This window comes from Oculina patagonica, chromosome 4 (assembly GCF_052425735.1).
Source record: "Oculina patagonica isolate OP01 chromosome 4, crgOcupat, whole genome shotgun sequence".
NCBI classification, from domain to species: Eukaryota; Metazoa; Cnidaria; class Anthozoa; order Scleractinia; family Oculinidae; genus Oculina; species Oculina patagonica.
In genome coordinates, this window is record NC_135761.1 from 30,608,473 (window position 1) to 30,635,648 (window position 27,176).

The 27,176-nt window shown below is 38.0% G+C and overlaps 1 protein-coding gene, 1 long non-coding RNA gene and 2 pseudogenes across 3 annotated transcripts; 3 read left to right on the forward strand and 1 right to left on the reverse strand.

Annotated features, from left to right (window-relative positions):
- Nucleotides 1-3,153: 3,153 nt before the first annotated feature.
- LOC144650135 (uncharacterized) lies at nt 3,154-3,544 on the forward strand. Its single transcript, XM_078509793.1, has 2 exons — nt 3,154-3,345; nt 3,429-3,544. Exons 1-2 carry the CDS (start codon nt 3,212-3,214, stop codon nt 3,505-3,507), a joined length of 213 nt encoding a protein of 70 aa, XP_078365919.1. The 5' UTR covers nt 3,154-3,211; the 3' UTR covers nt 3,508-3,544.
- Nucleotides 3,545-7,558: 4,014 nt separating this feature from the next.
- LOC144650137 (uncharacterized) lies at nt 7,559-11,486 on the forward strand. Its single transcript, XR_013570023.1, has 3 exons — nt 7,559-8,124; nt 8,465-8,590; nt 9,845-11,486. It is a non-coding gene; the product is annotated as an uncharacterized LOC144650137 (long non-coding RNA).
- Nucleotides 11,487-21,218: 9,732 nt separating this feature from the next.
- On the forward strand, nt 21,219-23,502 carry LOC144647834 (uncharacterized; annotated as a pseudogene).
- A 383-nt stretch (nt 23,503-23,885) lies between these two features.
- On the reverse strand, nt 23,886-25,795 carry LOC144647835 (uncharacterized; annotated as a pseudogene). Its single transcript, XR_013569639.1, has 2 exons — nt 25,576-25,795; nt 23,886-25,292 (listed from the first exon to the last, which is right to left on the reverse strand). The product of XR_013569639.1 is annotated as an uncharacterized LOC144647835 (transcript).
- Between the last annotated feature and the right edge of the window lie 1,381 nt (nt 25,796-27,176).

Sequence of the window (27,176 nt, forward strand, 5' to 3'; positions counted from 1 at the left end):
GATTTAGAGCTACGTAAGGTATGTGTTTTATATCCTCCTTAGTCAATAGTCAAAAATTACCGGTGGTCCGCATCTTTACACTGAAAAGATGTTAGTTTCACAAGAAGCAAAGTAAATCAGTTCTGTGTGTTTTGTACCGGCACCTGTACAGCCCACTGTGACAGCTGCTGTTTCGCATGGTCAGACAGAGATTGCAGTTGTTGGAAACCCAGTTTAGCAGGCGGTCACTTCCATTCCATTCCATCCAGACAAATTAATCAGGTGATCACTTAAAAATGAACGCTGCAATTGAGGCCTCTGTGACTGTTAATACTAACCATGTATATAGTCTTTTTATTATGTAAATAGCTTCTTTTTTTAACCTATTTCAACTTTAAATTATTAATTGTAATAGTTGTAATTATAGGTTCAAGTTTTTTTAAGGTTTTTTTCTAAGTCAGGTGTCCACAATTAGTAGAGGGGTCTTTTCCCCACAGCTAAAAATTTAAGACACAGTAATAAAGTTATTCACTCATATATTCAAAAAAGAAAAAAGAAGTAGCGCCCACTATTTTGAATCCCTGACTATCGATCTCAATCTGTTTTCCACCTTTTTTTATAAAGTGCAAATTGCTGTTTTCTGATGATGAAAGTGATGATGCAGATGAGGTACTGGCTAATTCAATGACAACAGTTTGTCAAAATTAAGTCATCTTGCGGAAAACGGACTTTTCGCGCCTGCAGCGGGCCATTTTTTCCCGACCAGTTTTCTGGGCGGCGGTGTGTCGGGGGTGTGTCAGCATTGATAACCAATCAGGAAAGAAATGTGCTGTGACGTCAATTATCCAGGAAATTTGATCCTCACGAATCCTTCAGTTGCTCTCGACGTGAGAAGAGATGTGACAAAAATGAATGTGAAAGAGGCAGTAAACGCTGGGTTAACGAAGCTTGGATTCAAGGAACTTAGAGGATAAAGAATTAAGAATTAGCCTGGCTGGCTCGACATATGGGTCATGATATAAAGTTCCATCATGATGATTACAGACTTCATGAGTCAACAATAGAGTTCACAGAAGTCAGCAAGATACTTGCTATCGTAGACAAAGGAAGCATCTCAAAGTGGGTTGGAAAGCCACTAGACAAAATTACTGTTACCGTTACTGTTACGTTACTGCACGAAACGCAACGTTAAGGAAACAACGCAAGATGTAAAAGATAGAGCGGTTAAAATCGAAGAAGAATGAATGAGAAGAAAATTTATTATCAGAAAAGAAAAGAAGACAATCGCTAGAGATCGAGCACAAAAAACGCAAGGAAACATTAGAGAAAGAAAGAAAAGAAAAGGGGGAGAAAATAATGGCTGAGAGAAAAGAAAAAGAAAAACAGGAGGTGGAGAGGAGAGAATGCCTTGAAGTCACGTGAAGAAAAGAAACTGAAAAAGCAGTCAAGAATAAAGAGAAAGAGCTGGCAAAGAGAGAGAAAGAGCGAAGAGAAGCAGAGAGGAAAGAGAGAGAGAGAGAGTATGAGCTGACATGGGAGATCAGAAATGAGAAAAGAGCAAGAACAAAGTCTGAAAAATGAGAGCTACGACTACCAACACGCGGCAGATGTCCAACAGGAAGAGTGGAGAGACTTCCTGCTGGAAAACGACCAACAAGAAAAAGCTATCACTCGCGAAGATTTAGAGCTACGTAAGGTATGTGTTTTATATCCTCCTTAGTCAATAGTCAAAAATTACCGGTGGTCCGCATCTTTACACTGAAAAGATGTTAGTTTCACAAGAAGCAAAGTAAATCAGTTCTGTGTGTTTTGTACCGGCACCTGTACAGCCCACTGTGACAGCTGCTGTTTCGCATGGTCAGACAGAGATTGCAGTTGTTGGAAACCCAGTTTAGCAGGCGGTCACTTCCATTCCATTCCATCCAGACAAATTAATCAGGTGATCACTTAAAAATGAACGCTGCAATTGAGGCCTCTGTGACTGTTAATACTAGCCATGTATATAGTCTTTTTATTATGTAAATAGCTTCTTTTTTTAACTTATTTCCACTTTAAATTATTAATTGTAATAGTTGTAATTATAGATTTAAGTTTTTTTAAGGTTTTTTTCTAAGTCAGGTGTCCACAATTAGTAGAGGGGTCTTTTCCCCACAGCTAAAAATTTAAGACACAGTAATAAAGTTATTCACTCATATATTCAAAAAAGAAAAAAGAAGTAGCGCCCACTATTTTGAATCCCTGACTATCGATCTCAATCTGTTTTCCACTTTTTTTATAAAGTGCAAATTGCTGTTTTCTGATGGCAATTAATTACCATCAATTATGCAGTACAAAGTTTATCATCTGGTGATGAAAGTGATGATGCAGATGAGGTACTGGCTAATACAATGACAACAGTTTGTCAAAATTAAGTCGTCTAGTGGAAAACGGACTTTTCGCGCCTGCAGCGGGCCATTTTTTCCCGACCAGTTTTCTGGTCGGCGGTGTGTCGGGAGTGTGTCAGCATTGATAACCAATCAGGAACGAAATGTGCTGTGATGTCAATTATCCAGGAAATTTGATCCTCACGAATCCTTCGGTTGCTCTCGACGTGAGAAGAGATGTGACAAAAATGAACGTGAAAGAGGCAGTAAACACTGGGTTAACGAAGCTTGGATTCAAGGAAATTCGCGAAATTCAACAAAATGTTGTGGCTTATGTTAGTGGTCGAGATGTTTTAATGGTCGCTCTGACAGGCTCAGGAACCTTCCACACCGCACCATTTGTATTGGACTACTTCAAACATGGCGAAAGAGATGTTATTGAAACAGTTTGCCTTGTTATTTTCCTTTTGGTGTCGCTTATGCACGATCAAAGTGTTGAGCCTTCGCGAGAAAGGGGTAAAAGCTGTTGTTCTCGGTCCAGAAACGTCCGAGACAGAAATAAAGGACGCTTCAGCCGGCAAATACAACCTTGTGTTTACTAGTCCAGATCAGAACGTTTTCGAGTTCCAAAAACCTCTTCTCAAGAAAATGTTTTGGTGAATGATGCTGTTCCAGCTTCAACTAAGTATAAAAACAAGTGGGCTGTGAACATTTTTGCCGAATGGCAGAGGTTGAGAGAGGTTAAAGTTCTGGTATCAGATTGTGGCGGTCTCTTCAAGGACTACGATTTACACAAGGTCACCGCTGTGAGTGCAGATATTGCTGGAATTGACGCTCTGTCGCTGAACTATTGGTTGTCAAAATTTGTGATGGAGGTAGCTAAAAAGTCCGGTGAAAGATACCCTCCCAAGTCTGTTTATGGTATCATTTGTGCCCTCAAGCGTTATTTGGAGGAGAAAAATGGATCAGAAGCTTTGAATCCTCTGGACGCTAGTGACAAAAGGTACTTGACAACTTTTAGACCGAATTGGTTAGTAATTTAAAATGCACTGTTTCACGACTTTAATTTTGTATTATTTTTTGAAGGTTTGTCCTTTTCCGACGTTGCTTAGATGCCGAGATGAAGAATGGCGTTCGAGAAGGGCTTAACATTAACGATGTGTAAGAAGGAATAATATGTTGCTGTATTGTTATTGTAAGCAATGATTTAAGCGGGAAAAATGCTGTATTTAGAATTATAATTAAGACTTGATTAAAATTCAAGTTTCTTGATCAGTGTCTTGATCAGTTTTTGAACTAATCTACCGTATCTTGATCGGTATGTTCATTGGGTATCAACATACATGCACCTGACCCAATTGATGCGAGCTGATTGGGTCATCAGGTCATGAATAATTAATGAGTTTGAGAAAGTTATTTCAAGCCTTGTATGGGTATATAAAGTATCAAACGGTATGCAAATAATAAATTACCGTAAAAACCCGCAGATAAGCCGCACCTTTTTTCCAAAAATTTTCGCTCGAAAGCGGGGGTGCGGCTTATCTGCGGGAACATTCGGAAAAGGTGCCGTAAATTTTCGTGGACTGATGCTAATTTATGGAAAAGTATGTAAATTAATATTACATAAAACTACAAGAGAGTACCGGTCATTGCTTTTGCAAGTTTGACAGCTCCTATACTGTTTGCAGTGTCGACAATGGCCTATAACTTTAACAGTAATATTGATACTTTACGAGCGAGAAAATAACACGAGTATTCACGAGTAAGATGGCCAATTGTTTCTTTCTCATTTTGCACTTCGATGGAAAATTTGTCGAACTGATTATGAAACTCTCTTCATGCAACGAGTTTATCTCCAATAGATGGCTCCCAAATCTCCTTAATTTGTCGATATGATAGCCACGAAACCCGAACGCCTCCATCGCCATCTTGTTTTGCTTTACGTTCTCGTCCTAGTCCCATATTTCGCATCCGATCAAATGCCTGGTTACTAAGCTACGAACGTTCTGCAAACGCAAGTTGTTCAATGTTGTGACACAAAAATCTATGGAAAAACTGCGTTGAATGAAGAAATACCTGTCAACAAATGCCAGAAAAAGATCACCCATAATATGTCAAAGTTGGTTTTCATTATATTAAAGAGCTCAAATTGTGGGTAAGACTGAAGTATTCTCTGTTTCAATGTTCATTGAGTTTACGTTCGATGAAGAAGACTTCCTAAAGACTCAACTTTGGATTTTTGACTCGACTTTGGATTTTCTTTGATTCACTTTCAAAAAACTTTTTTCCAACATTTGAGTTGTTAAACTCAGGGTGCGGCTTATCTGCGGGTGCGGCTTATCCGCGGGTGTTTACGGTAGCTGAGTGCAGCTGAAATTTAATTTACAAACATTTTCCTGGAAATTTCACTTTGACTGTTTAACTTGAACCAAGAGATAGCTGCAATCAGGCTAAAAATATATGGGAGCATTGTTCTCATTTAATCTCAGAGTCCAGACATTCTCAAAAGTGTGTTTTCATTCAAAAGACTTGAACAATGAACTAGTTTTGTTTCCATTCGTTGTTTGTTCTCATTCAGCACTGTTTTTAGTGGCATGCAATGAATGAGCTGAGCTGCTTTTACATTTTCACTAGCACTCAGTGTTGGAAGTGAGCATCTAAGGCACACAGAAATTAAAGTGGCAACATGTCACATCACCTGCAGAAGTGTCAGCCCTCTATCCAACGATTATCAACTAAGAGATGATCTTCTACACTGTAAAGTGATTCTACAGAGATAATTATGTTGTAATCAACAGATTCCAATATTTCATTTGGTAGAGTGATGAAGTAAAAATATACTCCCAAACAATGTATACCTAGACTTTCATTCAGTATTAAATGAAAAAAACCTACCACCGTTGACCATTTATCGGCCAGCCCAGCCAGTCAACTCTCTGTTCACCCAGCCTCTCAGCATCAGTTCATTCAAATAGGCTGGGAAGTGCACCAACCTGTTACCTTGGCAAATTATCCTTACCCCTGGAAGGAAAACAAGATGAGATGATTTGAGCTTAATTAAAAAAATCTTTCAAGGAAAATATAGTCCACAGATGTATGAGTAGCCATCACCGAAATGGAAATGGCCATATTTAATCACGAGTATGATTACAGACAGAATTGGACGAAACAAAGTCCTGTCACCAATTAATCAAAACTATGAAAAAAACCGAGAAACAAACAAACTTTATTGGCGAAATGGTTAAAATTTAAAACATAACAGTTGACCACAGTTTACTCAACAAAAATGCACAACAACAGCCTATACAAAATGACGCGTACCATCCTGTTAGACAGGCATGACGCGTACACTGTCCTATTACACTGTCCAATTACAAGCATGACGTGTACACTGCCCTATTACTGCTCAAATCGGGCTGCTGATAACCAATCACATTCGAGAATTTTGTTATAGTTTGATTAGTAATAGTAATTGGACCTCGTGTCGTACAATTCAGGGAGTAATCGGGCGAGTCATTTCGAAATCGGCCGAGCGCGCAGCGCGAGGACGATTTGAAATTTCGAGCACGATTACTCTCTGAATTGTACGACACGAGGTCCAATTACTAATTAATCGTGTCAATAACAAAATTCGAGGTTAGGAAGTCTTTAGGAACCTTTTAGGTAAGGAAAAGTCAAAGGTAAATTCAGTTGGTTGCACAAAAAGTTAGAAAACAGCAAGAAAAAACCCATTCAAATGCGCATGATTGACGCGCGGATGGCGTAGGTGTCCAATTACAGGTATCTAATCTGAAGTTGCTCAAATTGGATACCTGTAATTGGACACCCACGTGATCGCGCGCCTATTACGCGACAAATAGGCGCGCGCAGAACCAATCAAAAACGAGAATTTTGTTATAGATACGATTAATACACAAATCCAAAGGATAAAGTGATTTGATTACACCCCTGAAACAATATCTAACAATCAGTTCCCAATAGTCAAAACTAAATAAAAGAAAAAAATAAAACTTTAGTGTGTAATAGTGTGTAAAAGTGTAATAACTATTTTACAGGTTTTGTAAAGTAATTCTGACTGATAAGGTCTCGAAACTTCAGTTTCAAATCAATGTGAAACGAGCTAGAGCAATACTAAACAGTCAACTAAACGTGTTTTGATTTTAGCTTTTTGACTTCAAAAATAAACCATTCTAAATGATGTAAAATAATTTAACCTGATGACAATTTATGGTTAATAGAAATGTGGACATGGTTTTGTGTTTGACACTAAAACAAACCAACAGCGCTCAAAAGCACAGGCGAGCAGACTTTCAATCCTATCAAATTTCAGGTCGCATGACTGCAATTCTTTCCCCTGGGTGGAAGTCAATAGTGATTGCTCATTTTACAAGTAAGCTCAAGAAAACGAAGGCACAAATGAAAATAACATCATTTACGTCGTTAAATTCTGTTTTTGGTTTCCTTTTACAGTGGCACTGACTTCTGAAAATTGGAGAAGAATCGAATTCCTGCGTCGCCAATCAGCGCAGACATGGGCGGCCGTCATATTTCATCGTATCGATCAGAAATTTGAAACAAAACAGAAACAAAACCTAAGCAGTCCTTTTAATTTCTTGAAAACTTGGAATTCAGGGCAAGATTATTAGATTCCAACTCACCTGAAAGCCAAAACACTGCAAAAACTAGTTCACATCACACCAACCCTCGCCACGCTGTACATTCCCCAACTACTACTTCATGTAAAACAGACAACCATTCCCTCCATTCAACTGGCTAGAACCCAGGGCTCCGTGAATGTCTCCTTTTCATAAAATGTATACCATTTCCTTCAGCACTCAAAACCTGGCTACAATATGAGGTGATTCAATCGAAACTCAAGGGCACTCGCCGTCTTGGTATGAAAACCATGAATAGCTAAGTCCTTGTTTTATTTTTTCACTCTATGTCAGCTTCACAAACCTCTCGTAAGCGAAACGGAAAAATCTTTTTTTATTGCAACACGAGGAACACTACTTACAAAGGTCTACAAAACAAGAATGTAATGATTCGATTTAGCGCCCGGGACGCTTTTTACTTTTGGCACCTCAAAGTTGGGCTTTTATTAGAGACAGGGCCAACAACCGAATGTTCTTTGAGAAACAACCAAATAACTAGCAACTGAATAACTTCAACTGAAACAGTAAAATATTAGCGGAGCTCCTTAGCGGCCCGTAAGGGCCGCAGAGCGGAGCACCATACCCATAAAAAAAAACACATGAAAAAAAAAAAAAACACATGAAATAAAATAGGAAACCTCTGCATCCGAGTTTTCATGGTCATCATGGCTAGCGGCATGCCTCGCGGGCGCGTACGGCGGCGTACGTACGGTGTTGCGCACATCCGGGATCTTGAAAGGTCTTGACAACTCGCGCAGTACTGGCGCGAAATAATTTTGCAGTGTGAGGTCTAAACAGCTAGTCTGAAAGTTAGAACTTGAGACAAACACATTTATTTTGGCTCCTTGTTATGCCGATGACTACAAACGAGAGCAGGGTAAACTTAACTTCGAGGAAACAGGGTTTAAGCGATTTGCGACGGGAAAGAGATCGCGAGAGATCCAGAAAACCCGGACAGAAAGCAGGCGAAAAAGTATAGCAAAGCGCCTGTCGAACCTGGTAGCAAAGTAGCGAAGAAAAGCGACTAAAATAGCAAGAGAGGTGCCGAGGAAACAGGCAAAGAAATAGCGGAGAACAAGGGAACGGAGATAAAACGAGCAGACGAGTGTACCTACTGCGGCCAACTGGTGAAGGTGAGTACAAAACTGCAGTGTTTCCGTCATTTAATATCTCTACGTTTTGTCTTAAGCTTACTTTATACGCAAAGTAAGCTTATATTGACGGCACATTTTACTTGCTTTCGCCACTAAGCATTTGCTTGTGACATGAACAATGTTGAAAAATACTATTCGTTAAAATTCAGTTTTACCAGGTTTTACTGATCAAATAGGAGGATTTGATTATTTAAACAAATAATTGTTGGGCCTTCGAGGAACGAATTCACAAAGAATATCACTTCAACACATCTCGAAGAAAATTAAGCTTACGATTTTTAAATGCTTGTGATATGATTATTTTGTTTTACAGTGCTGGAAGAGCAGCTGAGATGAGAATGAAAGTGATGTCAGTTTGCACGAAGCACCTGTAATTTCGTTAACTCCGAGTGAAATAGATCGATTCAGTGTATGCAGTTTATTGATATTCATGATGGAGGTAAAATTACTGTTCATTTAGTCAGAGTAAATAAACTTCAGCTTCATTACTTAGCTCTTTCGTTCCCAAATATATTAAATAATCCACTTGTCATGTAGTTCTGTTCACTATTGAGCGTTCATGTGGATTACATAACAATGTCAACAATTTTGAGATTTTGAGGTCTGTTTTGCTGGTTTCATTCAGAATGTCAACAGTAAATGTTATATTTGTCATAAAAAAATCACAATCTTGTTGTGGAATTTGGAAAATGCACACAACAAAGGTTAATGACTACTGGAAAACTGGAATCTTTGTGAGTAAATTCATGCCATTTTAGACACTGTATGCAGCTGTGCATGCAAACTTATTATTAATTAAATGTGTATCTTTAAAAATCTTAGTATTACTGTTAAGAGAAAAGCTTTTAAGATGTGGCAATGTTTTTCCTATGCATGTACATGTATATATAGGGGTAGAGGGGAGGGGGAGTATTTAAAGGTCAAACCTTTTAAAGAGGGGGTGTAAGGGTTTGCAGTGATGCTTTGAGTTTATTAAAATATGTATTTACAGTAGAACCCTGCTAACTCGAACTCTGAAGGGAAACGAAAATGAGTTCGAGTTAGCGGGGTTTTTCGAGTTAGCGGGGTTGATTGAATATTTTATTTGCCAAGTTAATAATTGATAGTTTACTGATTTTTAAGCACTTCAGTATACAGTACTGTGCAAATTGAACTTATCTTGCCAGAAACTCTAAAGCGACCACACATTCTTTTGTTAAGAGTGGAAAATGACTGTCAAATACATGATCTGTTCATTGCTATAATCAATGGGCAACCGTTGCGAGTTGCAAGTTCTGGAATTCGAGTTATCAGGGTAAAAAGTTTGACCCAAATTTTGTTCAAGGGAAACAAAATTTAGTTCGAGTTAGCGGGGTTTTCGAGTTATCCGAGTTCGAATTTAACCGAGTAAAAATGACTGAAAAGTGGGGTCAAATCCAAGGGAAATGGAAGTGAGTTTGAGTTAGCAAGGTTGTTCGAGTTATCCGAGTTTGAGTTACCGGGTTTTTTTTCTGTAGTTGACTTCGCAGTTATCAGTAAAAAAAAAATAGTCTGTGCTGATACATCTCTGTTAAATATATAAGGTATCCTTTCGCATCCAGTAGTTTTGCTTCACTTTATACAAGCTTGCGTTAAGTGTTTTGTTTTATAAATTATTGATTTTCATACCAATTAATCAATTTTAATTTAATCTGTGGCATTTGACTTTTTTCAGGGTTAACATGAATTTCAGAATTTGCAGAGCCACAGACACAAAAACAGAATGTGGACAAGGACATCAAAAGAAAACAGGAAGGATTAAGATTATCCAGCTTGATGTTTGGGTGTCTTCATGATGCCATTTTCAAGAGACTAGTAAATTACATGTAAATTGAAATCAAGAAAAGCTGCAAATGAGCAAAGTTTATATTTTAAATGTTAACGTATTTACAGTGTACTTCAGAAAACAACTTCTTGATTGACCTGTCTCTTTCACATCTTTTTAGATGTAACAAGGGCATTATGAAGTGATCTTTTTAAGAATAATTTATGCAGCCAAAACAGTAACAGCAGAAATGAATGGGAGTTTAAAATTGCTATTTTCAATGTTTTGGCTGGTAAGAAACCACATGTGACCAAGCTAAAATCTCTTTGGCCGGTTAACATGAGCTGTAAGTGTCCAAATATTTTGAGCCCTCGACTACACAGGACTTACATGTAGTTGTCTAATTACTGTATATCATAAGATCTTTGGTTGACCTTGGGGGAGGTAGTGGAGTTAAAAAGCAATGTAATAATTTGAATTTGGATTGGTAATGCTGAAACTGGTGGTACTGTAATTCTTAAGTATAGACGTTAAAATCGTGATTGCAAGCAATATGCAATACCAATTTCATTCTTATGTGTTGTATGCTGCGTACAATTTATAAGAACAGCTATAATGTTAAAATTAGTGAAATATTCTAAAGCCAGATTAAATTTGCAGTATCCATTAGGTACCATGAAGCAACCAAATTGTGACTCATTTGCTTACTTTGTGAACTTCATGACGAATGGGCAACATGACTCCACAAAAATGTGTACAATAAAGCATACAAATTTTTAAAAGAGCAGTCAAAGTATTGATGCTATATTTTTTTCTTGCATAGTTTTATACACAAGCAAACATGATTCTATTTTTTCTGCGTAATCAAAGAACAAAACTGAGTTTGAGACACACAAACAATATTCTATCTTCCCAGAATTTTTGTTTTTTTATTTCTGTAAGTGAAGTGAAACCCCTTAAGAGGAAGGGGACTCAAAAAGACATGTAAAAGTAAAAAAGGTGCTATCATCCTTTTTTTGGGGGGGGGGGAGGGGGGTGGGATGGGGTTACAGAATGTCCCTTCTTTGCTTCCAGTTAGTTTCACTCCGGTTTGCTTGTAGTTAGGTTCACCCCTGTTTGCTCGCAGTTAGCTTTATTCATCCGGTGTGCTTGGGATTAGCTTTCACTCTAGTTTGCTTGTGGTTAGCTTTCACTCCGGTTTGCTTGGCATTAGCTTATGGCAATATGCTGTAAACCCTTTGCTACATGTATGACCTCTGCCATTTCCATTCAAAATTAAAATATAGGCAAATAGTGAAAATAAAAACAAATGAATGAATGAAAAAAAGAAAATTAACCATATTCTTAATGTAGATGTATATTATTTCCTATATACTCTAAATGTTAAGTGCTTTGCTAATTTACCACGTGATATGCCTATCTACCCCAACATGCAGCCCTACTACCCCCTCCTTATCTACGAAGGTTACATAATTACCCGTTTTGCAGCATAATTTCCCATCCAGACTTCTGGATCATAATGCTGTCGGTGGAATTAAAACGTTTTGATTGATTTTGTTTGTTCTCGGCTTATTTGGTGTTGCTGTATACGGTACTCCCATATAAGGGCTATACGGGTATGTGCTGCTCAACAGGGTATGCCTTTTGCCTCTCTGACTCTGAAACAGGGTATACAAATCACTCTTTTGACTGTGGAACACTATCAAGTTTAGCTATGAAAATCCGCTCCTCTCATTGGTTTTTCTCCAAGCCACAGACAAAGTCAAGTGAGCGCTTTGTGATGTACGCTAGTGTTTTTATATCTATCTTCATATATTTTTCATTGTGGATATTGTCTGGAACAGGGTACCTATTTTGCACTGTTTGTCTGGAACAGGGTCGCAAATTGAGCCGTTTTTCTCTGGAACAGGTCCAGAGTCTCAGTGGCACACCCCTTGAGTAAATTTTAGGGAGTACCTCTTCCCCCCCCCCCCCGGGACACGGTAAAAAAAAGTAAGTAACAATATTAAAATTTATAAAAAAAAAATAAAACGAATATTATATTCTTAGCCTTAAAATTGTACAATGGCTTGAATTCAGGTTTCAATAAAGTGCAAAATAATTAACTGGGGAGCTCCGCTTTTAGGCTTGCCTAAATCTATATATTATTGAAAGTTTAGTTACTCTTAAAAGTATCTGATTGTTCATTTTAGCCTTAAAGTATATATACAGCACCCTTACATTTTTTCCTGATTTTCTCTTTTCATCCACCAAAAACAAGACGTTTGAATCTTAGAATGTACATTTTGGGCCCTTTTATGAAAACGCCAACACGTGAATTCAGCCTTCAGTTTACTCCAGGTCCATAAGAATCGTAAGCGATAGCGCCAGTTTGTCAGTCAAAATCAAGATTTTTGGCTCTTGCCATAAAATGCCCCTGGCTAGATAAAGCCTTATCTTTACTCCAGATTCACCAAACTGACTGTCAGTTTCATACTTGAAATGTTTATTTTTAACGTTTTTAAGAAAACGGCATCACGTGAAAACACCGGGTCCATAAGAATTAATTTAGATCGTTCTACTCTGTTAGTTACAATCAAGATTTTAAGCTCTTGTGTTGAAATACCTCGACCTACATCAACCCTGATTTTCACTTTATATACACGAAAAACTGCCAGTTTGAAACTTAGAATGTAAATTTTGGACTTTTTTTTGAAAAAAAGCAACACGTGAACTCGAGGTCCATTAGAATCGTAAAAGACAACGCCAGTTTGTAAGTCAAAAACAAGGTTTTTTGGTGATTGTGATAAAATACCCTTGGGTAAATTAAGCCTTATTTTTACTCCAGATCCGCCTAAAACTGTCAGTTTCAAACTCCAAATGTTTATTTTGAATCTTTTTTTTGTATATACTCGCCGAAGGGGAGGTGGGAGGGGTCGAAAATTTCACCTGACTTACCGGCTAGCGAATTTCTTTCGAAATGCCCCGAATCTAAGCTTCCGGATCTTTAAATAAGGAGACATTGCACATGGTAATTTATAATTTTATTACGTAACCAACATTTCACAAACAGGGTTATGTAACCCACGCATTCTGGAATTTCGCGGCATAATCTTGAATGAGAATAGTTTTCCATTCTCATTTATTAAGTACGCCGCTTATTGTCTGGCGTGGTTAAGTTATGGGAAAATATTGTGGCCTTCGTCCGCTCACGCAACTTGCTACTTCAGATCCTTTGCCACAATAAATCACTGCAACTCTGCAACGATAGAAAAAGGTTTACACAGATATCCTTGTTGCTAAAACTGTAAAGGTTCCTGTGGGGCGGGCTCTTATTTTCACTCCAGGTCCATAACAATAGAATAAGAAAGTGTGACATGACCCACTGAAAATGACGATATTTGGCCCTGGTATTAAAATACCACCACGTAGATTAAAGCGTGTATTCACTCCAGATCAAGCAAAACTGGCCAGTTTGAGACTGGAAATGTACAATTTGGTTCTTTTTAGAAATCCGCCATCACGTGAATTCATCCTTATTTTCATCCCAGGTCCATAACAATGGAATACGAAAGTGCTACATGAGCCACTGAAAATGACGATTTTTGGTCCTGGTATTAACATACCACCACGTAGATTAAAATGCGTTTTCACTCCAGATCCAGCAAAACCAGTTAGTTTGAGACTTGAATTGTACAATTTGGGTCTTTATGGAAGTCCGCCATCACGTGAATTCATCCTTAATTTTACTCCAGGTCCAAAAGAATCAAATAAGAAAGTGTTAAACGAGCCACTGAAGACTCACTGAAAATGACGATTTTTTGCCCTTGTGTTGAAATACCACAACCTAGATTAAAGCGTGTTTTCACTCCTGATCAAGAAAAACTGGCCAGTCTTAGACTTAAAATGTACAATTTGCGTCTCTTTGGAAATCGGTCATCCGTGGATTCATCCTTATGTCCACTCCAGTTCCAAAAGAACAGAATACGAAAGTGGTACATGAGCCACTGAAAATGATGATTTTCGGCCCTTGTGTTGAAATACCACCACTTAGATTAAAGCTTATTTTCACTCCAGATCAAGCAAAACCGGCCAGTTTGAGATTTGCAATATACAATTTGCGTCTTTTTAGAAATGCGCCATCACGCGGATTCATCCTTATTTTCACTCCAGGTCCATAAGAATTAAATAAGGAAGTGCTACAGGAGCCACTGAATATGACGATTTTGGGCCCTTGTGTTGAAATGCCACGACGTAGATTAAACCGTGTTTTCACTCCAGATCTAGCAAAACCGGCCAGTTAGAGACTTGACATGTATAGTTTGAATCTTTTTGGAAATCCGCCATCACGTTGATTCATCTATATTTTCACTTCAGCTCCATAAGAATTAAATAAGGAAGTGCTACAGGAGCCACCGAATATGACGATTTGGGGCCCTTGTCTTGAAATGCCACACCGTAGATTAAACCGTGTTTTCACTCCAGATCCAGCAAAACCAGTCAGTTAAAGACTTGAATTGTACAATTTGAGTTTTTATGGAAATCCGCCATCACGTGGATTCATCTTTATTTCCAATCCAGGTCCATAAGAATTAAATAAGAAAGTGCTACAAGAACCTCCGAAAATGATGATTTTTTGCCCTTGTATTAAAATGCCACCACGAAGATTAAAGCGTGTATTTACTGCAGTTTGAGACTTGAAAGGTACAGATTGGGTCTTTTTGGAAATCCGCCATCACGTGGATTTATTCCCTTTCTTTACTCCACGTTCAAAAGAAACAAATAAGAAAGTGCTACACGAGCCTCTGAAAATGACGATGTTGGGCCCTTGTGTTGAAATACCACACCGTAGAATAAAGCGCATTTTCACTCCAGATCAAGATAAACCGGTCAGCTTGAGACTGGAAATGTACAATTTGGTTCATTTTAGAAATCCGCCATCACGTGAATTCATCCTTATTTTCATTCCAGGTCCATAACAATGGAATACGAAAGTGCTACATGAGCCACTGAAAATGACGATTTTTGGCCCTGGTATTAAAATACCACCACGTAGATTAAAATGCGTTTTCACTCCAGAGTTAGCAAAACCAGTTAGTTTGAGACTTGAATTGTACAATTTGGGTCTTTATGGAAGTCCGCCATCACGTGGATTCATCCTTAATTCCACTCCAGGTTCATAAGAATCAAATAAGAAAGTGCTACACGAGCCTCTGAAAATGACGATTTTGAGCCCTTGTGTTTTGAAATACCACACCGTAGATTACAGCGTGTTTTCACTCCAGATCAAGATAAACCGGCCAGTTTGAGACTTGAAATGTACAGTTTGGGTCTTTTTAGAAATCCGCCATCACGTGGATTCATCTTTATTTCCACTCCAGCTCCATAAGAAATAAATAAGAAAGTGCTATATGACCCAATGAAAATGACGTTTTTTTCCTTTGTGTTGAAATACAACCTTGAAGATTAAAGCGTGTATTTACTGCAGATCAAGCAAAACTGGCCACTTCGAGAGTTCAAGTGTACTGCTTGGACCTTTTTGGAGATCCGCCATCACGTGGATTCATATTTAGTTTTACTGCAGGTCCAAAAGAACCCGAATAAGAAAGAGCTACAGGAGCAACTGAATATGGTCATTTTGAGCCCTTGTGTTGAAATGCCACGACGTAGATTAAACCGTGTTTTCACTCGAGATCAAGCAAAACCGGCCAGTTTGAGAATTGAAATGTACAGTTTGGGTCTTTTTGGAAATCCGCCATCACGTGGATTCATCCTTAATTTTACTACAGGTCCAAAAGAATCAAATGAGAAAGTGCTACACGAGCCACTGAAAATGACGATTTTTCGTCCTTGTGTTGAAATACCACAACCTAGATTAAAGCGTGTTTTCACTCCTAGTCAAGAAAAACTGGCCAGTCTTAGACTTAAAATGTACAATTTGCGTCTCTTTGGAAATCGGTCATTCGTGGATTCATCCTTATGTCCACTCCAGTTCCAAAAGAACAGAATACGAAAGTGGTACATGAGCCACTGAAAATGATGATTTTCGGCCCTTGTGTTGAAATACCACCACTTAGATTAAAGCTTATTTTCACTCCAGATCAAGCAAAACCGGCCAGTTTGAGATTTGCAATATACAATTTGCGTCTTTTTAGAAATGCGCCATCACGCGGATTCATCCTTATTTTCACTCCAGGTCCATAAGAATTAAATAAGGAAGTGCTACAGGAGCCACTGAATATGACGATTTTGGGCCCTTGTGTTGAAATGCCACGACGTAGATTAAACCGTGTTTTCACTCCAGATCTAGCAAAACCGGCCAGTTAGAGACTTGACATGTATAGTTTGAATCTTTTTGGAAATCCGCCATCACGTTGATTCATCTATATTTTCACTTCAGCTCCATAAGAATTAAATAAGGAAGTGCTACAGGAGCCACCGAATATGACGATTTTGGGCCCTTGTCTTGAAATGCCACACCGTAGATTAAACCGTGGTTTCACTCCAGATCCAGCAAAACCAGTCAGTTAAAGACTTGAATTGTACAATTTGAGTTTTTATGGAAATCCGCCATCACGTGGATTCATCTTTATTTCCAATCCAGGTCCATAAGAATAAAATAAGAAAGTGCTACAGGAGCCTCCGAAAATGATGATTTTTTGCCCTTGTATTAAAATGCCACCACGAAGATTAAAGCGTGTATTCACTGCAGATCAAGCAAAACAAGCCAGTTTGAGACTTGAAAGGTACAGATTGGGTCTTTTTGGAAATCCGCCATCACGTGGATTCATACTTATTTTCACTCCAGGTTTAAAAGAATAGATTAAGAAAGTGCTACAGGAGAAACTGAAAAACACGATTTTGGGCCCTTATGTTAAAGGATCATCACCTAGATTAAAGCATGTTTTGACTCTAAATAAAGCAAAACCGTCTAGTTTGAGACTTGCAATGTATTCAGTTTGGGTCTTTTTGGAAATTCGCCATCACGTGGATTTATTCCCTTTTTTTACTCCACGTTCAAAAGAAACAAATAAGAAAGTGCTACACGAGCCTCTGAAAATGACGATGTTGGGCCCTTGTGTTGAAATACCACACCGTAGAATAAAGCGTGTATTCACTCCAGATCAAGATAAACCGGTCAGTTTGAGACTGAAAATGTACAATTTGGTTCATTTTAGAAATCCGCCATCACGTGAATTCAACCTTATTTTCATTCCAGGTCCATAACAATGGAATACGAAAGTGCTACATGAGCCACTGAAAATGACGATTTTTGGTCCTGGTGGTATTAAAATACCACCACGTAGATTAAAATGCGTTTTCACTCCAGATCCAGCAAAACCAGTTAGTTTGAGACTTGAATTGTACAATTTGGGTCTTTATGGAAATCCGCCATCACGTGGAATCATCCTTAATTCCACCCCAGGTTCATAAGAATCAAATAGGAAAGTGTTACACGAGCCTCTGAAAATGACGATTTTGAGCCCTTGTGTTTTGAAATACCACACCGTAGATTACAGCGTGTTTTCACTCCAGATCAAGATAAACCGGCCAGTTTGAGACTTGAAATGTACAGTTTGGGTCTTTTTTGAAATCCGCCATCACGTGGATTCATCCTTATTTTTACTCCAGGTCCAAAAGTGCTACACGAGCCTCTGAAAATTACGATTTTGGGCCCTTGTGTTTTGAAATACCACACTGTAGATGAAAGCGTGTTTTCACTCCAGATCAAGCAAAACCGGCCAGTTTGAGATTTGCAATATACAATTTGGGTCTTTTTGGAAATCCGCCATCACGTGGATTTATCCTTATTTTCACTCCAGGTCCATAAGCTGATTAAATAAGGAAGTTCTATAGGAGCCACTAAATATGACGATTTTGGGCCCTTGTCTTGAAATGCCACGACGTAGATTAAACCGTGTTGTCACTCCAGATCAAGCATAACCGGCCAGTTTGAGACTTGAAATGTACAGTTTGGATCTTTTTGGAAATGTGCCATCACGTGGATTTATCCTTTTTGTTAATCCAGGTCCAAAAGAATCAAATAGAAAAGTGCTACATGAACCACTGAAAATGACAATATTTTGCCCGTGTTTTCAAATACCACGACGTAGATTAAAGCGTGTTTTTACTCCAGATCAAGTAAACCGGCCAGTTTGAGACTTGAAATGTATTCAATTTGGGTCTTTTTGGAAATCCGCCATCAAGTGGATTCATACTAATTTTCACTTCAGGTCCAAAATAATCGAACAGGAAAGTGCTACATGAGCCACTGAAAATAAAGATTTTGTGCCCTTGTACTTGAAATATCATTACCTAGATTAAAGCGTGTTTTGTCTCCAGATCCAGCAAAACCAGTCAGTTTGAGACTTGAATTGTACAATTTGGGTCTTTATGGAAATCCGTCATCATCATTGAACCCTTTTAAGAAAATGCCAAGACGTGAATTCTGTCTTCAGTTCACTCTAGGTCCATTAGAATCGTGACAGAGAGCGCCAGCTTGTTAGTTTAATCGAGAGTTTTGGCTGACTTGTGGTAAATACTTCTACCTACATTAACCCTGATTTTAACTTTGTATCCACGAAAAAATGGCAGTTTCAAACCTGAAATGTTTATTAAGGAAGCGCCATCACGTGGAAACGTGGGTCCATAAAGATTGATTTTAATAGATAGCGCTACTCTGTTAATTACACTCAAGATTTTAGGTCGAGTCCTTGTGATAAAATACCTTCCGCATACATTAATCTTGATTTTCACTTTTCTGTAGTTCTACTCTCTTAGTTACAATCAAGGTTCTTGGCTGACTTTTGATAAAATACCTCCTCCAAGAAAATGCCAACACGCAAATTAATTCTTCAGTTCACTCCGGGTCCATAAGAATCGTAACAGACAGCGCTAGTTTTTTAGTCAAAATCACGATTCTTGGCTCTGGAGATAAGAAAATACGCCTGGCTAGATTAAGCCTGATTTTCACTCCGGATCCACCAAAAACTGCCAGTTTCAAACATGAAATGTTTTTTGAACGTTTTTAAGAAAATGCCAACACGTGAAAACAGCTTAATGTCAACACCGAGTCCACTAGGAGTGATTTTGATACTGCTGCAGATTTTTTAACTCTAAAATACCGTCCGCTATATCAGGCCTGATTTTCACTTAATATCCACCACAAACGCCTCAAAATGTATATTTTCGGCCCTTTTAAGAAAACTGCAACACGTGAATTCAGTCTTCAGTTCACTCCGGGTCAATGAGAATGAAATAAGATTGTGCCAGTTTTTTTAGTCAAAATAAAAGTTGTTGGCTCTCGCGATAAAATACCCCTGGCAAGATTAAGCCTGATTTTCCCTCCAGATCCAGCAAAAACTGCCAGTTTACATTGTAAGACCTGAATGACAACACGTGGATTCAGCCTAATGCTAACACCGGGTCAACAAGGATTGATTTAGATAGTGCTACATAGTTCAAGATTTTTAACCCTGAATTTCACTTACCATCCACCAGAAACGGCCAGTTTAATCCTGAAACTGTATATTTTAGATCGAATAAGATATTGCAAGATTGTTACCCAAAATTCCAGGTTTTTTGCTCTTGTGATAAAATACCCCTGGCTATATTAAGCCTGATGTTCACGCCAGATCCACCAAAATGTACCACTTTCAAACTTGAAATGTTCCTTTGAAACATTTATAAGAAAATCAAAGGATTCAGTCTAATGTTGATTCGGAGTCCATAAGGATCGATGAAGACAGTGCAACTCCGTATGTTGCGCCCTTTAAGAAAACGCCAACTTTTGAATTCAGTCTTCAATGTGAATCGAATAAGAGAAGCTTGTCACTTTTGCTAGAAGTTTCTGATCTTCAGCAAGCAGTATTGCTTTTGCTGGGAATAAGCTTTCTCTAATTATGAATGCAACCGAAACATTACTCAAGCGATGATGTAAATACACAAGCATAATATCTTAAAGCTTAAATCTAATAGGCAACTTTGCAGCAATTTCTACCCAGCTTATTTCGATGAAACTTGCTCACGTGAATTCTTGGATTAGTAATTGTAAAAGCAAAAAGCAAAAAATCTATCTTCGTAATTAGAAAATATTCGCGTTCTGTTGAAAAATAGATTAATGTAAATGTGTTTATAGTTCGTGTTCATTTGTTTGTTTGTTGTAAATTTTAAAGCTTTTTAAAATTTAAACACTTGTTATTTCAACTACCAAAAATCAGTGATTTACATGCCCAATAATCGATTTAAAAATTAGCACCTCCGTTCCCGGAAATACCCGCTATTGGGCAACGTTACCTCTTCTGCACGCATTGCGTGACATTTATTTACTTTATTCTTGAGTTAAGATGACAACTAATCTCAAATTCCACTTAACCTGTTCAATGAAAATACTTTCATACAAGAGAAATCGAGTTCTCGATGAGATGAACTTTTAATCATGGGTTTGCTGGTGCAACCGAGTTTTAGCGAACCCGGCCGACCGGGACGCAAACACCCAAGCCTCGTTGTAAAGATCACGGGAACGAGGTGCAGAATCGTCGGAGTCCCGAGTACAACACAACAGCGATCGAACAAGTTTAGGTTGATCCCAGATGCGAATGGCGCAAAAATAGCCTTTAGTTTGACAGTAATTTATACAGACAGAGTTGCAGGTAAGTCTCAATTCTACTCTTTTTGCCTCAAACATAAAAACTTTACTTCATGCTAGATAGTTGTAGGAGAAATTTCACATGTTTACGTGCTTGCTCTGGCGAAAACGGTCGAGCTACGCTTGTTGGGAGGGAGTTGTCAGATTTCTAGGAATTTCGGATAGCCGAAAGTGTTGTGTGGATTTTCTACCTCGTCTGTTGCTTTCACAGTTATTTACACCACATTGAAGCTATTGTTTTGTAAATTACAGGTGTAAAACAGTGAAAATGCGAATGTTCGTATTGACAGCGGTGGAATTTTCACTCGAGAAATATGAAACTGACGGAAGCTGCAAGTTAACCTAACATGTCCAGTCGTCAAGACTGAGTATATTTGACAGTTATTCACGTAATTCACGAAACATGTCTTACAAACTTAAAAAAATTGTCGTTTTCCTTAAAGTATATGCATAACTGAGTTAAAATTTGACTTGTTTGCATTACAATGGATGGGAATTTTGATTTTCAAGATTGTCTTCTGGCTTGCTGGTATACCTCATATACAACTCACAAAATATTTATATACATTTGAAATGAGTTATTTTGGGAAGTCTACCATGGTTACTTACTCACTCTGCAAATAGTCACATGTGTATACATTTCATATATTCCTGCAGTGTTTACGGTAGCTCTTGACTCCTCGTTGAGAACTTCTACTATACTCTATATTGCAATTGTGCCCTCATTGGAGAAATGTTCATGGTTGCTTGTGGATACAAACCATAATTTCTTTATTTCACTTGATAAAATACATATCAATAGAGTACTAAAGTGTGACGTCACGGTGTCATGACAACCAAATTCTTGACTCTAAACAAAGTCACGCAAAGCTCACGCCGACGCCATTTTGGATATTGTCTTCACCTTTGTTCGTTTAAAACCTTTGTTGTATTTCACTGGTGATTGTTTAGACTGAAATAGTATGTGGTTTTAGATCCAAACTTTGAGTTTCTCGCAAAAATTCTCCGTTCTACGAACGAAATAACGCTGGACGCGACAGTATGCGGATGTTTTCGATCGATTCGTAGCTAGGTCAAGGGTCGCCATGGTACAGTGCTTTGCTCCGGATTGTAAGCATCAATCGGAATCCCATACGTGCAAGTTTTTCCTCTTTCCAAATAAAGAAAAGAACAAGGAGGAATACCGTCGCTGGGTTCGTTTGTTGAGGTATGAAACTGTTGTTTAATACTCCATTTTGATATGCGATTATATGCAGTCATAGTTACTAAGTATGATGCAGTGAATTTGTTGTGGTTATATATGCACAAACACAAAACTCTGGCTAAAGGTTTCGAGGATTTCAGAGCCTTCCATATAACCGCTGAATTAAAGCGGTAATATATGTATTTTGTAAGTTTAGAAGGATCGAAGATGTGTTTTAGTTACTGGTGTATCTGAAAAAAATGTAAACATGCACGCAGGATTAGAATCTAAGATATATAACTGCAGAACTGTGTTGTGTTGCAGTCATTTGTGCAGCAGTATAAAATCAATAAAGTTTGTGAAGAAGGACATTTTTTATAAATATAGCCTTGACACGAAACCTTTTTTACTTTTTTTATCAAGAGAGCTGATAGAGAACCAAGCAAGTATTCAAAGGTGTGCAGCTGCCACTTTAGAGATGGATTGAAATCAGCAGGACCTGAGATCTTTGAACGAAATGCAAACAAACTGTTTCCTTCACAGAGAAACCCCTCTCAGAAGAAAAGGAAACTTTATTCAAAGCCTGATGAATCGGCAATCAGTGAAATAGCAGTTGTTACTGATTCTGAAAATATCGCAGACAAAATGCAAAATGGAAGCAATATCTCAACTGCTGAGCGAATAATACTGGAGGTTGAACTTGATTTGACAAAACAAGAGCTATATTCTTATCAAGAAACTAAGAATTACCAGAGGACACACTATTCCGTATCATGTTTGAGCTCAGAAGTCATCCGAATGGAAACAGGGCTGCCTACCAAGGAAGTGTTTAACATTGTAGTGGAATATGCAGCTAATTTTAAAGAATCAATTTGTTATTATGCTGGGTGGAAAGTTGAATCTATATCGTTTGAAGATCAGATCTTCATAACACTCACGAAGTTACGTCAAAACTATACCAATCTGCACCTGGCTCAGCTTTTTTCTTGCAGTGTTGCAACAATATCTAACATTGTCATAACATTCATTCATGTCCTCCATGGGCTACTGTTTGATGATCTAATGACAACAATCCCTTCCAGAGACAAAAACAAGTTGTGTTCACCATCATCATTCTCTACTTACTCAAGTTGCAGAATTGTTATTGACTGCACTGACATTGAAGTTGCCACACCTAGCCTTATGAGTTAGCAAAATGCTACTTACTCAAGCTACCGAGGGATGAACTCATTTAAAGTTTTGACAGGAGTAGCACCAAGTGGAGTGCTGACCTTTGTCAGCAGACTGTACCCTGGCTCCATCTCGGACAAGGAAATTGTCCAGCAGTCTGGTATTTTTAATCATTTTGTTCCTGGTGATGTAATCTTAGCAGACAAGGGATTCCTGATTCAAGACATTGTTCCTAAGGGTGTTTCTGTGAACATACCACCCTTTCTTGAACATGGAAAATTTACTGAAAGTGAGGCAAAACTGACTAAATCAATTGCCAAGTGTCGCATCCATGTTGAGAGGGCCAATGCTAGGCTCAAAGATTTCAAAATTCTCAGTTTTGTACCCCCTTATTTGAGGTGTTACATGGACAAAGTATTCCAGTTATGTGCTGCTCTTGTGAACTTGCAGTTCCCTTTAATTAAGGAAGGGTGCGAGGGAACAGACTTTGACTGATCAAAGCTAATAATAGTGCAAAATGCACTGAGTTACATGTAAATAGTGAACATTATTCTCATCCTTATCTTTCAATGGGTGTATATGAGTGATGTATTCAGATAATAAGTTGTTTTGTTAGGAGCTAATTCACTCCAACCTTGAATTAAATAAATAATCATCATCATCGATCCTTATCGCGCCATTGGACGCATAAGGCCTCAAATAAATAATAATTTGTTTTAACTTTAGTTTGTGGACTAAGTCTTATAAATCTGAGTGCTGTATTTGAATTTAAGATTATTGAAGGGAGCCTATAGAGAGTACTTTGGTTACATTTCAAAAAGTTTATTTGGGTGTATATTGTTTTTGTTATTTGATGAAGGGAGTGGGGTGGGAGAACAGGTCTGTCAATAAAATGTTTGTAATTGTTACACAAAAAATATGACAGCAAAACAAACAGCAGGCCATGCAGTTTTACCATATGAAGAAAAAAATTTAATTTACAACTATGTCACAAACTTCAAAGATTTTTATCGATCTTATCTGTCTAGAACTTTTTACAATAGCTAGTTACAATTTTACCTGTGCCATGTTACAAGCTTCAAAGCTATGTAGTCTTGACTTACTGAAAGCTAAATTTGAATGGTGTACACGTATAAAAAAATAGGACCAAATATTAACAATTTTAACTTGTGTAGTTCAAAAGCTTCTATGTTACAATTTTCATAGCTATGTACAAGTGTGTCTGTTCCAAATGCCTGATATTAACAAGCAATAACTTATGTACTTGTTGGTACACGTTGATAGCGACAATGTCAACAAAATGTCATTACAGTTCACCTTCAATTATTTTTGGAAAGAGGTGATTAAGATAAAAATCTCTAAGTTGCTGAACTTTCTCAGCCCAAGAATTGTCCCGATAGATTTCTAAAACAACAAAATCCTTTACTGTCCACACTACAAAGTAACACTTCCTTCGCTTAGTGAAAAATATGTGGCCCTGGGCTTGGTGCCAGTACACGTGATCTTTTTTAAGTTGGATCCTTCCATCCTTGTTTTCCAGGCAGAAGGAACTGTCTTTTAAGGCCTCCTCAATTGTCAAATTTCTTTGGGTGTATGGGCACTTTGCTTCCAAAACACTGTCATCTTCAACCAGGCCATTCGGGGAGGCACCAAGTATTCCTGACTCATCTAGCCACACCCCAGTCTCTGTCACCTGTAGGCCAGTTTTTGATGAAAACGCTTTCAGGGCTTCCGCCTCATTTGTTACCCCCCATTGTACAGCTTTTACTCTTGACAAGTTGTAGTCACCAAGCAGGCGTTTAAGTAAGGAGGGTGTTACTCTCTTGGCATTCAAAACACATCCAAAATTACTGGCTGTAAGTCTACCCTTCCTGACCATTTGCCAGGAAGGATTGTCTCTTTGTCCTGCCGTAAGTTCGCCAACCTCTTTTATGGTTGCCCAGTCCACTTTAACTTTTTCCAGCAAATACTGACGCTGCCCTTGGATGTCTGTTTTTAGCAGAAATTCCTCGGAGAAAATGACCTCTTCAATGGTTGTAACAGGTAGGGGCTTGGACTGGTTCTGAGGTTCAGGGCTCATGAGCCAGTACAATCCTGTGAAGTTTCCGTATTGTTTAAGGCTTTGGTAGAGTTTATTACGATCCTGCACTGTCGGTTCTCTTAGTAGAGCAGCGTACCCTGGTTTTGCTAAAGGAAACATTTCAGAAACTGATGGGAGGAACGTGTTTGTGGCCTTCCTTTTTCTCCCACTCTACGTCCGTTCTGCTGAGGTTGTAGATTCCATGTATAAATAACGCAGCAGCATGGCTACATTTGAATTTCCCTCTCGGGCAGTCGCAATCCGTGGATTTAATATTCTTCTCCTCGTCAAGATAAACCTAAAATAACAAAAATCGTGGCTATCTTGGTGTTTGTTGCAACATAAAAGAACTGATTTGATCTTATCTCTATGTCTAGCCGAGCAATGAAACATCGGTGGAATTTTACGAAACTTCAGTTTCAAATCGAACGGAAAACACTTTTTTGGAGATCTTTTTACACTAAATACTTCAATCTTAATAAAGATTCTTTATTGGTGTATCGGCGAAGGGAGAAGAACGATAAAACGACAAGAAAGCATAAGCTTAGTGTATCTACAGGCGTATTTGAGTGATTACTTACCGTCACTTTATATACTTTTTTCCTCATGCTTGCATGGACTTCACCACGTATTATGCCATCAGAATACGTAAAACTTTCCACATGATTCGACTTGTAGTGGTTTTCACCTCTCGTTAAAGATTTTTGCTCATTTCCGAAGAAAGAAACTAGCGATGTTATCGAAAGCGCCGCCATTACTGAAATCTGTGCATTTGTTTAGAGTCAAGTTTTTTGGTTGCTGGGCAACGTGACGTCAGCGCTTTAGAACTCTATTGTTACAATACTAAAAATATTAATTAAAACAAAGTACAGCAATAGGAATACAAAAACACAAACAGTATGATATCTAAATAACATGTTTAACTTTGCACAAAGGAGAGTTTTAAAAACGTACATTACATTACATGGGGGTTAGTTTGGGTTAAACAGAGTACACAAAATCTGAATATTTTAATGCCATACACACCCTTTTTAACCACTCCAAAGTAGCTTTAATTGAACAGAAAACAATGTGATAAAAAAAGTATGAAAGAGCTAAAAATATTTACAATGTACAATATTTTTGATTTTAAAGTAATTTGAAGGTGACAGCTTTTACTTGCTGATCCAACACTGAATGATGACCCAGATTATCACCTTGCCCATTACCATCCAGATTAACAACTTCCTTGGCAGAAAGCTAACTGTTTCTTTGTGGTTAATAAGAAAATCAAGTTTGATTTCTATTTGGTCCCTGCTGACATATTGTTGGTTTTCTTTCTTCTTTCTTTTCTGATAGTGTCTTACTTTTTATCAATTTGCAAAGATTCCCTAAGAGCTGCTCCAGACATGCAGTACTAGTTGACTTCATCTTCAGATATGATATCCTGTTGAATATCAAGAGGCTGAGCAAGGTTGTGTGATTCTGTTTGTGCAACATAAACTTAGAAATACAAATACCAGTGACTACATACATTATTGAACCTCTGCAAAGGGGCTTTTCATAAACATAACTAAATTAATATTTAATGAAATAGCATATAAAAAATAAAAATATTTAAAATATTGATGATAGGTTGAAAAAATAAATTGCTTTAAAAGTTATTTGAAGGTGACAACAGTGTCACAGAGTTAATTGCTGATGCAACATTGAATAATGTAACTGAAACTTTTTCTTTGACCCCTACTTCATTTTTGAGGATTCAGCCACTGAGCAGTTCCAAGAGAAATTAGCAAAAGTTTTGCTTTGTGCAGGCAAGTCATATTGGCCATCCTCGCATTTTTCCCATGGCACTGGAATAATAAGGTCAGCTTGATTAATTGTGCACTTGTCACCAAGGTCACAGCAATCAGCTTGAGGTACAATTTTTGTAAACAATAGAATTTCCTTTTTCGCCCCCCCACAGATTAAAAAAGTTGAACTGTCTAACAGGAACATACTGTGACTGGCAGTGGCATGTTCAAGTTATGCAGTCTTGCTTAGGTAGGCCTGCTTGTCAACGTCAAGTACAAAAAACTTGAACTTTGATTTGGTTTAGTAGAAATTGTTCTAGCATAAGCTAAATAGCCACCAAAAATACATGTATGGATGATATTATCACAAATTGTGGCAGCCTGCGAGGACAAATATTGTGGTGCAACCA

Coding starts and splice junctions, on each gene's coding strand:
- LOC144650135 (XM_078509793.1), top strand. CDS start 3,212: ATGGAGGTAGCTAAAAAGTCCGGTGAAAGATACCCTCCCAAGTCTGTT. Junction 3,346..3,428: donor CTGGACGCTAGTGACAAAAG/GTACTTGACAAC, acceptor TATTTTTTGAAG/GTTTGTCCTTTTCCGACGTT.